This window comes from Wasmannia auropunctata, unplaced genomic scaffold (assembly GCF_000956235.1).
Source record: "Wasmannia auropunctata unplaced genomic scaffold, wasmannia.A_1.0 LD333505.1, whole genome shotgun sequence".
NCBI classification, from domain to species: Eukaryota; Metazoa; Arthropoda; class Insecta; order Hymenoptera; family Formicidae; genus Wasmannia; species Wasmannia auropunctata.
In genome coordinates, this window is record NW_012029385.1 from 143,325 (window position 1) to 159,667 (window position 16,343).

The 16,343-nt window shown below is 38.3% G+C and overlaps 1 protein-coding gene and 1 long non-coding RNA gene across 10 annotated transcripts in view; one reads left to right on the plus strand and one right to left on the minus strand.

The window, feature by feature from the left end:
* The window catches only part of LOC105459853 (serine/threonine-protein kinase WNK1), a 19,747-nt gene extending 6,883 nt beyond the window's left edge, over positions 1-12,864 (plus strand). For 7 of the 9 annotated variants that reach the window (XM_011706171.1, XM_011706169.1, XM_011706167.1 and 4 more), the window contains 16 exons: positions 7-280; positions 371-1,542; positions 1,677-1,849; positions 1,943-2,321; positions 2,486-4,434; positions 4,510-4,738; positions 4,848-5,045; positions 5,420-5,494; positions 6,735-9,052; positions 9,166-9,748; positions 9,841-10,191; positions 10,817-11,015; positions 11,132-11,208; positions 11,312-11,376; positions 11,543-11,706; positions 11,804-12,864. In XM_011706171.1, coding sequence (XP_011704473.1) covers positions 7-280; positions 371-1,542; positions 1,677-1,849; positions 1,943-2,321; positions 2,486-4,434; positions 4,510-4,738; positions 4,848-5,045; positions 5,420-5,494; positions 6,735-9,052; positions 9,166-9,748; positions 9,841-10,191; positions 10,817-11,015; positions 11,132-11,208; positions 11,312-11,376; positions 11,543-11,706; positions 11,804-12,474 — 8,877 coding nt within the window. In that variant the 3' untranslated portion in view covers positions 12,475-12,864. The remainder of the gene's footprint in view (positions 1-6; positions 281-370; positions 1,543-1,676; positions 1,850-1,942; positions 2,322-2,485; positions 4,435-4,509; positions 4,739-4,847; positions 5,046-5,419; positions 5,495-6,734; positions 9,053-9,165; positions 9,749-9,840; positions 10,192-10,816; positions 11,016-11,131; positions 11,209-11,311; positions 11,377-11,542; positions 11,707-11,803) is intronic. The other 2 variants (XM_011706172.1, XM_011706173.1) reach the window with 2 other exon arrangements.
* A 2,124-nt stretch (positions 12,865-14,988) lies between these two features.
* On the minus strand, positions 14,989-16,313 carry LOC105459861. Its single transcript, XR_975737.1, has 2 exons — positions 15,807-16,313; positions 14,989-15,434 (listed from the first exon to the last, which is right to left on the minus strand). It is a non-coding gene; the product is annotated as an uncharacterized LOC105459861 (long non-coding RNA).
* Positions 16,314-16,343: the final 30 nt, after the last annotated feature.

Sequence of the window (16,343 nt, forward strand, 5' to 3'; positions counted from 1 at the left end):
AAACAGGTGTTATCCAATATAAGTCGCTCCGCTAGTATTTCCAAAAAGCAAATTCGAATACAGCGACACGATCAGAGTACTGATTCTTTATCTATAACTAGCAACGGTCTTGCGACCAGCTCGCCATGTTCTAAAAAGAAAGTACTATCTGCCTTGCGTACCTCTGATCGATCATCTACCCAGAGTGTGAATTCATCATCCTTAGATCATGAAAATGATCGTAGTTTCAGTGATGCTGAAGAAGCAATCGCAGCAACGGAGAATGCGTTTGCAACACCAGGTAAATTTTCAAGATCAAAATAAAATTGTGTAATATATAGAGCAATCTATTGAAATTTTATTATATCACATAATATATGTATGTATATAGGGTCTAGTTCTACACCGTCTACACCAATTAGTAAAATAAAATCGGCAAAATTCAAGGATGAAGGAGCAAATGTGGAACATAACATTCTCGCAGAATGTACCGATTCATCAAGGAACGTTGCAGATGTACAACACGTGATTTTAAATGAGTTCGAACAAAAAAATGTTATGCCAATAAAACCGTCTGCGGTACACGAATTACGCGTGGTTAATCAGGAAAGTATTATAAATGATAAGCAAAAATCGTCGTGCTCTACCCTCAGCGGTAGATCTATTAGTAATAGCGATCAAAAAGTTTTGAAGCAAAAAAATATAAATTCGGCAGAGAAAATGATTGAACATCATAGTAGTAAAGACATCGAAACAGCTAACATAGATAAAGATTTAAATGATACTACGATATCGACAGACACAGAAATGAATTCCATAGATGATAATAATGAAGGTAAACAAGGAAAAAGTAGAAAATCTCTAGGGTACACGGACGGCGGTACAGATGACGGTACAGAGAAAGAGACCGCAGATCCTTCAAGTACTGTAAACAGCGATAAAAGAAAGAAGATAATGAGGGTCAAAAGTAACACAGGTTTAAGCGAGGAGGTAATTAAGAGTTCAAGGTTCGTAACGTCAAAGGTAGTAGAGGAAATAACGGATGCAGACACTAAGCCGGTGGATATGGGTAAAGAGGAGGAGGAGGAAAGAGTGACGATATACGATGACGATGGCACCAGTATCAGTGACATAGTAGCAGCGCAGGCACTTCATGAATCGTTAAGTAAATTAGGCAAAGTTCCGCCGTTAGACACTGAGATGGAAAAAGTGCAGAATACGAGTTTACGAGACGAAACGAAAATGAGGGAGGATACCGAAAAGGATATTGTTACGCAGGAGGAAACGGTGGAAGGTTTTATCGGTCCGTTGCTCGACGAAAACTTTAAAGCTGATGAGAAATTGTCGCAAAAAACAATGGCGATGGAGGACGTGCAAAATTTATTGATGAAAGTCAAGGTGCAAGCTGTCGAGGATGACGACGACGAGGAGAAAGCCGTTGGTATTTCACCGGATGGAAGATTTTTGAAATTTGAAGAGGAAATTGGTCGTGGCAGTTTCAAGACTGTTTATCGCGGGTTAGATACCCAAACAGGCGTAGCTGTCGCTTGGTGTGAATTGCAGGTCAGTAAGATATCTTTTTAAAACATGTATATTACAGATAAGTATTTTTTAATATTTTAATACACGTTTTAATTAAAGAGATTAAAGTTCATTTAGATAATGGAAGTAAAATAACGTTTTTATTTTTGTCATAGGAGAAAAAGTTGAATAAAACAGAGAGATTGAGATTTAGGGAAGAAGCTGAAATGTTAAAGGGATTACAACATCCGAATATTGTAAGGTTTTATGATTATTGGGAAGTCACACTTACTCGTAGAAAATATATTGTACTAGTCACTGAACTTATGACATCAGGAACATTGAAAACGTAAGTTTTTTTTTGTTGCATATATTTCATTCGAGTGTATTCATTATTGTGTAATATATGTTTACTGGTTGCTGGTTTACTGGTTTATAACAGGTATTTGAGGAGGTTCAAAAAGATCAATCCCAAAGTAGTAAAATCGTGGTGTCGGCAAATCTTGAAGGGTCTGAGTTTTCTTCACTCTAGGGCACCGCCTATTATTCATCGTGATTTAAAATGTGATAATATTTTTATCACGGGTACTACGGGAAGCGTGAAAATTGGTGACTTGGGTCTCGCAACATTGAAGAATCGTAGTTTTGCAAAGAGTGTAATTGGTACGCCGGAATTTATGGCGCCCGAAATGTACGAGGAACATTATGACGAATCAGTGGACGTTTATGCCTTCGGGATGTGTATGCTCGAGATGGCTACTAGCGAGTATCCATATTCTGAATGTACAGGACCAGCGCAAATATACAAACGCGTAGTATCGGTAAGCGTGTATTGCAATTTTAAATTTTTCTGTCAATATAATTTTTTATGGTTTATAATAGTAATATTTACATAGAAAAGATAATGATTTTTCTAAATCTTATAAATATAATTTAACATACAAGAAATAATGTGACATTCTAAAAAGTAATTTATATTACGCAGGGTGTTAAGCCACAGAGCTATGACAAAGTTGAAAATCCGGAGGTACGTGATATTATAGAAATGTGTATACGTCTGAAGAAGGAAGAACGACCGCTCGTTAGGGATTTACTTAATCATGAATTCTTCGCCGATGATGTTGGACTGAAATTGGAGATGGTGTCGCGGGATTCGGCGGTTGCGGATACCGAGCTGTCGCGTGTTGAGTTTAGATTGCGTGTGCTGGATCCTAAAAAGCGCAGCAACAAGCACAAGGAAAATGAGGCGATACAATTCGAGTTTGACATACAAGCTGATAATGCGGAGGAAGTAGCGCTAGAAATGGCGAAATCGAGCCTTATATTAGAGGAAGATGCTAAAGCAGTGGCTAAAATGTTGAAATCGCAAATTACCACTCTATTGCGAGAACGAGAAGAACGTAAAGCCAAAGAGGAGAAGGAACGTTTGGATAGGGAGACTGCCGCTACAGCTGCAGATGTCGCAGTTAATGCCGCAAACACTGCAAACGCCGCGAATGCCGAGAATTTACTACAGCAACAATTACTTCTTCAACAGATGCAATTGCAACAGCAGCAGCAGCAACAACAACAGCAACAGCAGCAGCAACAACAACCACAGCAAATTCAGTCTAATATAAATATACAGATGCAAAATCCAGTTCCGATACAATTACAACAAACTCAAATGCCCATTCAGCAACAGCAATTACAGTCGACTCAACAAGCTCAACAACATAATTTACAAGCGCAACAGGTTCAGTTGGTCCAGCAACAACCAATAATCCAACAGCAAACGTCGGTCGTGCAACCCCAACAAGCACAGCAAATACAATATCAACAGCAAATACAGCCGCAGTATCAGCAGCCGCAACAGCAGCAGTATCCTCAGCACGTCCCGCAGAGCTTGAACGCGAATTCTCCACAATGTTCAACTCCGCAAAACGTTCCGGCTCAGCCTCAATTTCCACAGGTGCCACAGCAGCTGCAGCAACAGCAGCAGCAGCTGCAGCAACAGCAGCAGCAGCAGCAGCATGTTCAGATACAACAGCAACAGCAATATATACAGTTAAATCAGATGGGTGTTCCACAACAAATTCCTCATCAGATGCAGCAACAGATGCAGCCTCAAATGCAGATGTTGCCTCAACAGCAGCACATGCATCAGCAGCTTCAACAACAGCAATACGCGACACAACCGCAACTCCAACATGTTCAGCAACTGCATCAGCATACCGTCAGTTCGCCGCCTGTTCAGAATCAGCAATATTATCAGCAGAATACCACCGGTTCCTCGGGATACGTATCAACGGGCTCTTTGTATCAACAGACCATGCCGCAACAAATATTTCACACGTATACCACATCCAATCCCTCCGGTCACGTGGAAATCTTATCGTCCACCCAAACTGCGACGCAGATTTACTCTCACACGAGTTTGCCAGCGGGCGCGGTGCCTACGGCCTCGCAGTCGCAATACATCCCAACGACAGGTCAGGTACAGGCATCTATACCCTCGGGCATGAGTGTCAATAATTCGTCGGCTGTGACTCATATGCAAAGTGCCCCGACTTCGACAATCCCCAATATGCAAAGCGCGCCCACTCTACTCGGCAACACTGCTCCGCAGCCTCAATCTCAACAAAATATTCTCGTGCAAATGCAGTATTCACAAAACACGAACGTTATACCCAATTCTATCTCAATAACGCCCAATATGGCAAACGTCTCGGCGCAATCGTCTACCAATCTGCAGCAACAACATCAACTTTTCCTCTCGAATACGGATCAGTGTCCCACGACTGACAGGTCTTCCCTAGTGAAACAAGACACAATGGATTCGGTACAGTCTCTGCCACTGGATCCATCAATTAATTTACAGCAAGATCAAATTGCTGCCTCTGCTTCAGTCGCAACGGGCGGTGTTGCACAGCAGACTGTAACGTCAAACGATGGGTAAGGCAATACAGCCTGAGTGTGAAGAGCAAGAGTGAAAAATTATGAATAAAAATTCAATATTTTATCTTCCAGAGTCACGCCAGAAAATTCCGAAAGCGTTACCGCTTCCGAGAGAAGCCGGATAAAACGTTCGGGAACTAAACGAAAGAAGCCGGGCATTAAATTAACAGTCTTGTCTGTCAGTAGCGGTGAGGGACAATCAATGACTGTCGAGTGCCAGTTAGATACGAGTAAACAAAAGACTGTTACTTTTAAATTCGATCGGGACGATATGGTACCCACGGACATTGCCAATAATTTGGTAAGGACATATCTTTTGATTTACTTTATATAGCTCGATGATTTATTTTATATATTACTTTCTATCTTACATCGTTTTCTCTCTTTTTCTCCTCTCTTAACATATTCAGGTTGCTGAAAATTTATTGCCGCAATCTCAGTGCGAGACGTTCGTAGAATTAATTGAAGATATTGTCAAACAATTGCGCTTGGATCCCACACGTACCCTACCTTTGGTAGCACATGGCCCACCTGATCAATCTGCCGGTGGAAGCCCGGTTACAAGTCGACGTCCTAGGGATCGCGACCACAGTCTCGATACAGCTAAAGTATGACTTTTGTAGCTATTAAAGAATAAGTTAGATATTAATATCATCATTAAAAAGGTGCAGTATATGATGTGATATTTACATCATATTTTGCAGAAATTTTTCTGCAATTAATTTCTTTACCACTAGGCGCTACTTTATGCGTGAAATTTTTCTGTGCTCTTTAAACATGCAGATGTGTCCAAGACAATGGATTCGCATATTTAATGTAGTTATTTTCTTTTCAAATGGACCAATTTGCATTTTAATTTAAAATTTAAATAACCCAGGATAGTAATATTAAATGAAATAGCGTAAGGGGTTTTGCGTGGAACATATTTTCGATATAAAGTAAAGGGTACGCATATAATTGGTGTATATGGTTTTGGACGCAGCAGGTGAGACATGGCTCGCTAACACGTCAAAGCAGCCACCGATCATCGTACAAAGTCCACCGTAGGCACCGTTCGGTGAGTTCATCGATCCCACCAGCCCTTCTCCCGTTTCTCCTGTATTTCAGAATTGTATACTCGTGGACACTTACGCATTTTTACACATGCAACCATTTACCCAGATTCGAACATTTGTTAGGTCGTTATAATTTTGTTTTATTATAGGTTCATATTATGTATGTAAAAACTTAAGAAAGTTTAGAGATTTAAAAAAGTTCGTTTTATATTACGATGATGATTTTTTTCATAACGCATACTGGACTGGCGGGATTTCGAAGAAATTATAGTTGAGAAATCAATTTCCGTGTCTATGGAAATTTTTTGGAAATGTCAAAACTTTCTTGGGAACGTATTTACATCATATTTTTACATCTTTCTTTTCGCAGCTCATCTCAGTATCATCATTACAGTACGACGTTTATGTATTAAAAAAATTATGTACACGTGTATATTATTATTACTATTATTATTTTGTGTGCTATATTCATTGATTGTATTGATTTATCTTAGAAAACAATTTCTTGCGCATTTTCATTATATGAAGATATACTATTTTACGAAAGTTTTAATTAAAAACATTTTACATATATTGAAATAAAATAGTTTATATTTTCATATATGTAAACTATATTTTGCATCATATTTTAAGTATTGCACGGTAATAAAATATGTTTATTTGTATAAGTGAAAATAAGCATGCTTTTATAATATATTTTTTTTAATAAAATTGTTTCTTCGCAGATTTAAAGTGTTTTATTTAAATATATTTTGAAGTTTATGATGCAAAATTGTTAATATGTGTATATACATATATTATATACACATGGTGTACCTGAAATAAGGTAACAAACTTCGGAATCAAACTCCCCACACCAAACATGAAAAAAAATTCATATGAACCATGTCCGCAAATCCACTGTTACTAATATACAGCTTAAAATGTTTAAGTATTATAACCGCCGTCGTGGAGTGGGGGAGGGGGGGAGCGCACGGACACTTCGATATCTATTATAATTAACAATTGAAAATAAATAAATGTTACTTTTTTATTTTCTCCCATTAATAAACATTTTGATGTATCTCACTAACGGTGGGTTTGCGGACGATGTTTGGTGTGGGAAGCTCGCCCCCGAAATTTGTTACTTTATTTCTGATGTATATCCTGTATATATGTATACGTATGTGTTTCATTGTTTATTTTCTATTTATCTGTCACCAATAGCATTTGAAATAATAACGAATATTTTATCCTTTTCAGAGAGACGAAACTTCGAATACTTCTACTCCAACGAAATTGTTGCCGATCGATCAGATTATTTCTCATATTGCCAATACCACATTGGAGAAGCAACAAGTTGCCGTTCAAACTCCTGACAGTCAAGCCGGTGCCGAAAATACATCAGCGGAAGCTTCCAGAAGATCATCCACATCAACGCAAAATACCGACACTTTAACTCCTACAAATATACCGAGTGATCCCACGGACAATCAAGAAACTATCGTTTCTGCAACGTCTGCGGAAACAGTTGTGGAAGCACAACATAATATTCAAGATGACGCTAATAATTCGGCCTTTAAATCTTATCAAACATCTACAACGCATGCTCAGATTCAAATACAAGATACTATAGTGAACGCAAGTCATGTGAGTGAGGTGTCGAAAGAATCTCAAGAGCAGCAAGATGTAATAGACATAAAGGAATCTGGAATAACTAAAGAGGCAAATGCGCCCGACGTTGTTGCAGAGGTGTCGACTTTGACAGTGCCGACGCGTAAAATTTCTCGCTTCTTAGTTAGTCCTGTGCTCGAACAAAAAAATATTGCGGCTGAAGAGGAAGCCTCTGCTGTCGGTGAAAGCATAGATCGTACAAATATCGCGATGTCACAGTCGCAATTTGTCGCGCCTGCTGCGAACGCGGAGCTCACATTGAAAAACGAGGAACACGTGGAAGCGAATGTTTTAGAAATTCAGAATGCGACGATGCTCGAACCAACTAGCAATAACGAGACAATAGTCCACGGTATTCCGTATACTGTGGAGCAGACAGACAGCACGCAACAGATCTTGCAGCCAGGACAGCAGTCGCTCGGATTGCAGCAGAGCGTTATTCAAATGCAAACTTTGCAGCAGGTAACGGGACATGTGCAACAGACCACGACTATCGGGCAGTCGAATCAGCATACCATAATCGTTCAGGGATCTACGATAACGTCGCAGCAAACTTCCCAGCCGATACCGCAAACTGGTGTGCAGCATTTCGTGCCGGTTAATTCGCAGGAGTTGCAGCCTCAGCCGCTTCACTCGAACGGAATGGTCCAAACGCAGCCGCAGTATCCGAGTCAAGCGATGATGCAGCCCGGCGTTGTGATGCAGCCGTCGCAGCAGCAAATCCCTCTGCAGCCGGGCATAATGCAGATACACATGCAAGCGGAACAGATGCAGGCCCAACGTTCGACGGTGCAGCAATTCATTCCGCAACAGGTGCAGCCCCCGACGCAGCAGTACGTGATGCTGTCGGGTCATATGCAACCGGTGCAATCGACGGCTATGGACGATCGAAGTCGCAGAGTGTCGAGTTTATCCGCCATGTCCAGTGTATCTTTAGACTCTCAAATCTCGGAATCATCCGCCATAGCCGAGGAAAAGAGGCAAATCATGAATGCAACTAATATACCTGTGATGCACATGCAACATGTACAAGTCGTTCCGCAAGACATTCCCGGTACAGTGCCGTTGTTGCAAAACGCCATGGAAGCCGCTCAAGCTTCTCATCAAAACGTGCAACACGTTCCGGGAACTTTGCCTCCATCTGCTATGCCTGTTTCCGTACATCCAATCGCTGCCACAGATATCTCCGCACCCAAAGTCGCCATTAAAACGAAAGAGGGGTCCTCGACGCTTCCAGATCTCGCGCAAAATTTAGCAAACATACTTTCGAATCCGAAATCCAAATCTGCCACGCCTCATCCTTTGACCAATCACGAACCAGTCGCTGTTCCTAACGTTGCTGCCCCCGCGTCGGTAGACTACAAAACTGTGCAGTCCGAGCAGTATTTTCAGCCTATACAACCGGAAGCGAGTCAGTTGCAAATTCAACCGTCTATTCAGCACAATTATCAAGGGCAGATCGTGCATCAGGGGTATCAGGGACAACCGAACTTTCAGCAAGCGTTTCAAAATCAGCAGGTGCTTCACCAGAATCAAGTGCAGCCGATACCGCAGTCGATTCCCTTAACAATCCCTCAACAGATCGACGCGCAGTCACAGATGCAGTCCATTCTCCAGGCTGTATCGAATCAATCGATCGCCCAAGGAAAGTGGATTGTGACTAATCAAGCTCCTCTGCAGCAGCCGATACGACATATACAGCCAAATCAGCTGCAGCCGCTCCCGAATCAATTACAGTTACAACAAATTCCTTTGCAGCCACAAATGCATCAGCAAATTATGCAAGACCAACAACACGGCGAATCTTCCGTCTTATTAGATCAATCACATTTACATTTGAAGTTTCCAGAACAACATCCACCGAAACCTTTGGAAATTGAGAATCCGGAATCTTTGAGTTCAAATTGGTATGTATGTTTGTCCATTCTATTCGCTAGTTAACAATATAGAAGAAAAACGACGAAATACATATGTCAACTGCTCTAGAGATTTGCATATTAAGTTTATTTCATCATTTCAGTATACGTCGTACCAGTTCCGATTGCCAGTTACTTACATCCGAAAATGAAAATTCCAGCCACGACGTGACGCCTGAGCACACTCTTGTTGAATCAATCGATTCTACATCGATTTTGCAACAACAGTTGTCGCAACCACAGCAGCAGCAACAGCAGCAGCAGCAGCAACAACAACAGCACCGCAAACTCAGTCAACAGAATTCGTTGGACAAAATGACAGATGTAAGCTGCGGGAATGTTGGAGGTGGTGCAGGTCCGCAAACTATAGCTGACTTGCATCAGAAACTTGTACAAGTGACTAGTCAGCCGTCGGAATCGCTGAACGTCGGTACACCACCTATAAGCTATCCTGCCACGCCTCATAATAATCAAATGGCTGGAGGACACGACGCGTATATGCATTCTTTGCAGCAGAAACTGTTTAATATTGGTGTGCCGGTTTCGTCCGCGAATGCCCCATGCCCGTTATCTCCTCAGACAACAATACATTCCTCCACTGTACTCGCCGACACGCAAACAGAGTCAATTATCGAGGGCTCCACTGTAACGCAAGACAGTTCGGGCGCATTTGCACTTTCGCAAAATGTAAGTTCTCTACGGTGTATTTTAGACTTGACGTGCTCAACTTATGATTCTCGTCCGTCCCAGGAGTATTCGCATAAAATTTCTCTTTCCAGAATGTGGAATGTTCCCTCGATAGTCCGACACCAGGAGCTCACACAGGATCCGAAAATATGAGCCCAAGCAAAGAAAATGTAAAGACACGAACTCAAAGACCGGGGTCCCGTTTACAGGAACTGGAGCAGGAATTGGCAAAGATACATCACAGAGGATCAGTTTTTGCAGCAGCTCCGGTTCAGCCGTTAACACCACCTATACCCGTACAAACGCAACAATCTGTGCAAAATTTGTTGACAACCGCTCAGCCAGTGTCAATGATACCTGTGGCTACTGTGACTCCTAACATCGTGACACCGCGATCTGGTACCAATACTCCAATTCAAGCAGAACTCCAAGACACTAATGAGGTAATTTTCTTTCAACTTTTTCGATTAATATATTTGCATTGTACCATTTATCTCTTTATTTTTAACGTATTGCATCTATTTTTATTGATTCGGAATTACATTTTTTGCTTTCTAAAGCATAGCAAAATTATGATAGAAATTGTTTTTATTACATCTGCTTTTTAAAATAACTAGTACACAACTACTAGTATGCGCGCTTCGCGCGCGTTGCGTATTAAATCCCATACATCTTCCAATAACATTTATACTAATTTAAATTTTAATTAAACAAATTTTAACAATTTTTGATAAAAAATAAATTTAAAAAAAAATGACGCTTTGCGCGCGCTGCGTATTAAACTCCATATATCTGCCAATAACATTGATACCAAATTACATTTTAATTTTTTAAATAAAAATTGTTTTTCTAAACATTTTTTATATCATGTGATTTTTTAAATAAAAATTGTTTTTTGACCTATTATCACCCACCACAACTATCCACCACCATCACCCCCACCACCACCCACCACCAGGAAGATATGAATTTTTAAACATTGGGGAAAGAGGCTTCAACGCCGGTAACACGGCAATTTTAATATAGGATTCTTGTTGAAATATTAATTTTGAAATAATGTTGATACAGAAGGCGAATCCTACTCAACCTACTCGAAAAATATCAAGATTTGTGGTTTCCAAAGTTGCGGGTCCGCCTGTTCATAGCAATGCTGCTATTAATCAACAACAGTCTACTGATGCTGCAAAGTCTCAATTACAACAAATGGAAGAATTAAAATTTTTAGAACGGCAAAATATTCTTTCTCATCATACAGATGATCTGCATGGTAAGAAATTTACTTAAACGATGAAAATTAAATAAAAACTAATCATATAGTAATAAATCTATATATAAGAACGTCTTTATGCATAAAGAAAATTAATATATATTTATTAATTATAGGCGTATCTGCACAAATATCTCATAGTCGAGAGAATTCTGTTCCACCTGTACAGGCGACACATGGTGCTAATATTGAAGTAAGTTTTTTACAACATTATTATTGTCAAAGAAAAATATAAAATATTGTAAAATTATTTTAATAAGAATAATAGATAATAATATTAACTTATTACATTACAGCTTGAAAAGGAAGAGAGATTTGTAGCTCTTACACCGAGTGAAGAATACCAATTACTTATAAAGAGGTAAGATTATTTAAAATGTGATATTTAAAGAGTGAAAATTTATATATTTTTTTATCTAACAGGATACAACAAAAATATATCATAAAAGTCGGAATAATAAATTTTGGAGAATTTTAATTTACGATTTGTTTTTTTAAGGATATAAAACAATTTTTATTATGTATAGACAAACTTTGGAACTAGAAACGTTGCAAAGAAGACATAGAGAAGAGTTGGAACGATTTCAACAACAACAACTGCAATTGCTTATTCAGCAACAGCAACAAGCAAGTGCGCTTCACCATCAGCATCATCCGTTACTTTATCACACGGTTGCAACAAATCTCTCTGGTCAGTAGAATTAATTTCTTTTCGTTGTACATTTATACGTATTCTTGTGTGTGTACAATGCATATTAATTGATGCGTCTTTTATCATTTGATGACAGGACCGAGAATTCCAGGAACGGAGGACTATCTGATGTTTAGCACAGCGCCACAGACTCCATTGCAGAAAGGGCCGAATAACTATCCGGATACGGATGAGACTTTACGACTGGCGATGCAGAAATTGAAGCAGACCCCACTGCAGCTTCAACCGCAGCAGGCATCGGCTGGAATACCGCATGCTTATGTTATTCCAATTCCAGTAGTGCCTTCTGAAAATATGCAAAGTGTAGTTTCTCAGCAGGGTAATAACTGCTCGAATGATATGTCCGAGAGCATCGATACGACGCACAACACGACGGTTGGAAACCCGACGCAGTACCAATTCGCTCCTATATTATCAGAGGGAACGAATATCCCGTCGACAACCGTCGGACCGTTACCCGCGCCCGCGCCCTTATCGATATCCGGCGCGACGGGCGCCTACATTCAGTACGAGGGCCAGCCGCTACCGAATTTTCAGACCTTCAGCTGCACACCCCACGGCGGCTTCTTTCTGCCAGCTGGCTATCGGCTGATATACACGCCGCCGACGACTCAATCTCAGCCGGCGACTCCCGCCACATCTCACGTGGCAAACTCTTCGCGTGACGATACGCCCCCGACGGCGGAGCTGCACTACTCGACCACCGCCGAAAATTCAACGGTTCCTCCTTCGCATTCGGATCAATAACGCAACATTTGGCTCACACGCTTCTATATTTTTCGGTCGATTTGCGTTCGTTCTTAGTTCAACGCTCTGCACGGTACTGTTTTATAGTGCAGAGTTTTGCATCGTTATCGTCACGAATGTAACCCGAATATATAATTTGCTGTGAAATGCGCGCGTCATTGCTAGACATTATTATAAAGGTGCGAAGACGAATCGAAAAAAAAGAAACAAAAGACCGTGGAATAGAACTATATAATGTTTTTTCGATGTACGACGCACTTGCGTATATTAAACAAGATATCAAATATTCTCGCTATCTGAGCGTGTGCATGATATTACTATGATATGTGCCTCGCAGCGGAAGTAAAACGGAAATAATGTGGGAAGATACTGCGAAGAAGCGATATATATATATATATATATATATATATATATATATATATATATATATATATATATATAAATTTTCCGAATGCAACGCAGGAACTTGAGATAGAGGCCTTTACATGTACTGTGCTTCGATGCGTTAAAAAGAAAAAAAAGAAGAAAAAAAAAGAAAATCTTCCTTCGCTGAGACCTCTAAGGGATTCTACTATATGCCCGAACTCCTTTAGTAGCACAGCTCACATTAGTACAGGCCTCCGCTAGTCTTACGATCGAAATGGTACATAGCCATTCTGCTCGGTATATATGTGTAACTGTTACTGTATGACTGTGTCGGAAAACCGAATGTGAAAAAGCGTGATAGGGGCAAGGGGCAAAAAGGAATGGGGAGAGAATGAAAACGAAGCGAGAGAAAGGGAGTATATGTAGCTTATGCGAGTATGTATGCGCGAACGCGTATGTATGCGTATATAATTGTGCGGGTATGTATGTGTGTGTTGGAGGTAAAAAAAATAGGCAGAGAGAAATATGATTAATATAGTCACTGTTATGCTTTAATGTATTTCTAGCGATTTTGCCTATTTCAATTAAAGAAAAAAAGTCATGTGTTACTAGTTAGCAAACCCATATATCTCGTTTACTATATTGATGATTATTATATCTTCTTTTAAAGCTGGTAGTAGCCGTTTTATCTACCGTTGTTTATTTTGATATATATATGATGTAATCAAGATAAATTGTCCGATGCCATCTGTAGACCATTGACAAATGCGTGTTGACAGTCCGACTATTACCCTTTTTAATCGATTTAAATGATGTATCACTGTCAACATACTGGAGCAACGTATTAAAAAATTTCTTTTTAGTTCTTGGGTAATCTGTGACACGTTATTTCAGGTAGCGAAACATTCAATTATAGTTTTAATTCGATTACAATGACTGCTGAATATATATATTATATACCTTACCAACAGATTCGTTATCGTTAGTTTTTTTAAATCGTTCGTGGATTTTTCCGTTTGCATTAATATCGTTTAATAATATCGAAAATTGTTCGTAATTATCGCATGATCTGCTCAATTGTTACTACAATCGTCAAAGAAAAATGTTTTAAATTATTCGTTTCGATTCGCGACTCTCGCGGCTATCCTGAACTCTTTTGGTGATTTTTGTGCTGAGATTAAAACCTCCTTTTAAGTATAAGGCTTTTATTTTTGGTGCTTTTATATATCACGATATTACATTAAAATCTATTGAAACGTTCCCACAAGAGTTGCAACAGTTTATTATATATTACATTTATATATTTACATAAACTTGAGATTAGATTTCTTTATACAATTATTATTTAAGACTAAGAAGATGATAAATATGTATTTTGATTTTAATCTGAAATTACAATGAAATCTTCGGTGACTTATTCATAAATGGCTATGTATTTTCTCTCTTTTCGAATATTAATACTGCATTACATGTGACAAACCTCAGTCGCGTAATTTGATATGAAAAGTAGTTGTTTATTATGTCAAACCCTGTTTACATCTAAGAAACGAGTAAGTAGTTAAACGAAGCTTTATTTGTGAAGAATGATGTTTCTTGACAAAATTCGCGGGTATTCTTTAGTCGCGAAAATATTTAAATTGTTACAGGATCTCTTATCCTCTTCTATTCTTCTCATTTAAACTCGCTTTTTAAAATAGGACATCTTATTCATTGGGTTTTTCTTCGGCAGCCAATGTGTGATTCGTTCCTAAGTCCAGTGCTTGAATTTTTCTACGAAGATCGAACGTCCACCGGGTCTTCTTCCGGCAATCAACGTACGGTTCGTTTCTACATTGCGTTAATAATTATTCTCTTTCTGGTATTAATATACATTTTATTATATGTATAAAATTAAGAGCTTACTTCCAGAAATGTATTGCCATGAAATGTGAGATTTCAAGCTGAGGATATGATAGTTACGTGATATTCCACAAACACAAAGAAACAGATTACAAAAGATACAATTTTGAATAATCGTAATTTAATATGAATTAAAACAATTTGAAGATATAATTCGACTATATATTTTTTTTCAAAGAATTTCAAGATCCCATGTTACAAAATAAAAACATCAATAAATTTATTTTAATTACAAAAAAAACTTACCGATACAATAAAACCAATTTTAATAATGTACTCTCTGTACCTCATACAATATTGTAAAACAGGCTGAAACTTTACTAACTTTATCAAAAGACGTTAAATGTAAAAATTATTACAATAAAGCTTAACAGACAGAAATAAATAAACGTACAATACAGATACAATATATCGTTTGTCTTTTCCAACTGCAATATCATTAAATTAATATTAGTATTAAAATAATAAAAATTCTATTTATTCATATTCTTTATTACAATATAGATATGTTATAGATATATATATTAGATATATTATGTACAAACTTAATGCATCATTATAATATGTTTCGTGAATATCATCAAAATTTTAAAAGTTGTCTCTTGTATATATTACAGAAAATCTCGAATTGCTCTTTTTAATTACCATCTTCCTTGATAGGACCTTTATACTGTAATATCCAGATTTCGTTCATACTGTAATTATAATAAGATAGTATATATTACTGTCAATAACAGAATATTTTTAAATATTATCTTACAAGTACTGTATAAATAAAAATAGACGAGAATATATTGTTATTAATTATAATAAATTAACACTATTAAAAAACGTATAAGATGGATCAAAATATTACAGATTTTAATATTACGTTTCAAAATATTACAGGTTGTTATTCCAAGAATTATTAAATAAAAATAAATAAATCAGGCGGGGATTTTCTTGCTACGATTCATTTTAATTAAATCACAATTGAGCCACAAAAACTTTCTTGGAAAAAATAACTTAAAAATTTCAAATATCCTATCTGTACCCTGAAAAACCTGGATATCAAACGTTATACTTACTATTGGATATGTTCAAAAACATTGCAAAGCATCACAAGGACTCGAAATGACTTCGCCTCCTTGCATAAGCACCCATGCAGGCGAAGAATCCGACAATTGCGATGGTTAATCCTATAATTAGTGCTAGAGTGTCACCGAAATCGAATGTATTATTGGAAGCCATCGCGACATCGAGAATGCCGAAAAGAATGAATACGAAATAGAACCACATCTTTCTTGCAGAAGATAATAAATATGCAGAAATATATATTTATTGCGAGATTTATAGCTCTTCAGTATTGTCTCTTGCAACTTGTTTATTGCACTTTGTCGTTCGTGTGCTGCGTATGATTATAATTTAATATAATTCTCCTGTCATATCAAGCAGGCTCGTCGTTAAATACGTCAAATAGTTGCGTGTTTGGACCAAGTTCGCAACCACCGATAAACGTTGGGTGACAATTCTGACAATTACGTCAAATTATTGAGCACTTTGTAAACACGAAAATGGCGGCCAGAGCATTAGCAACACATCGCAGTCGCATGCGTGATAATAGC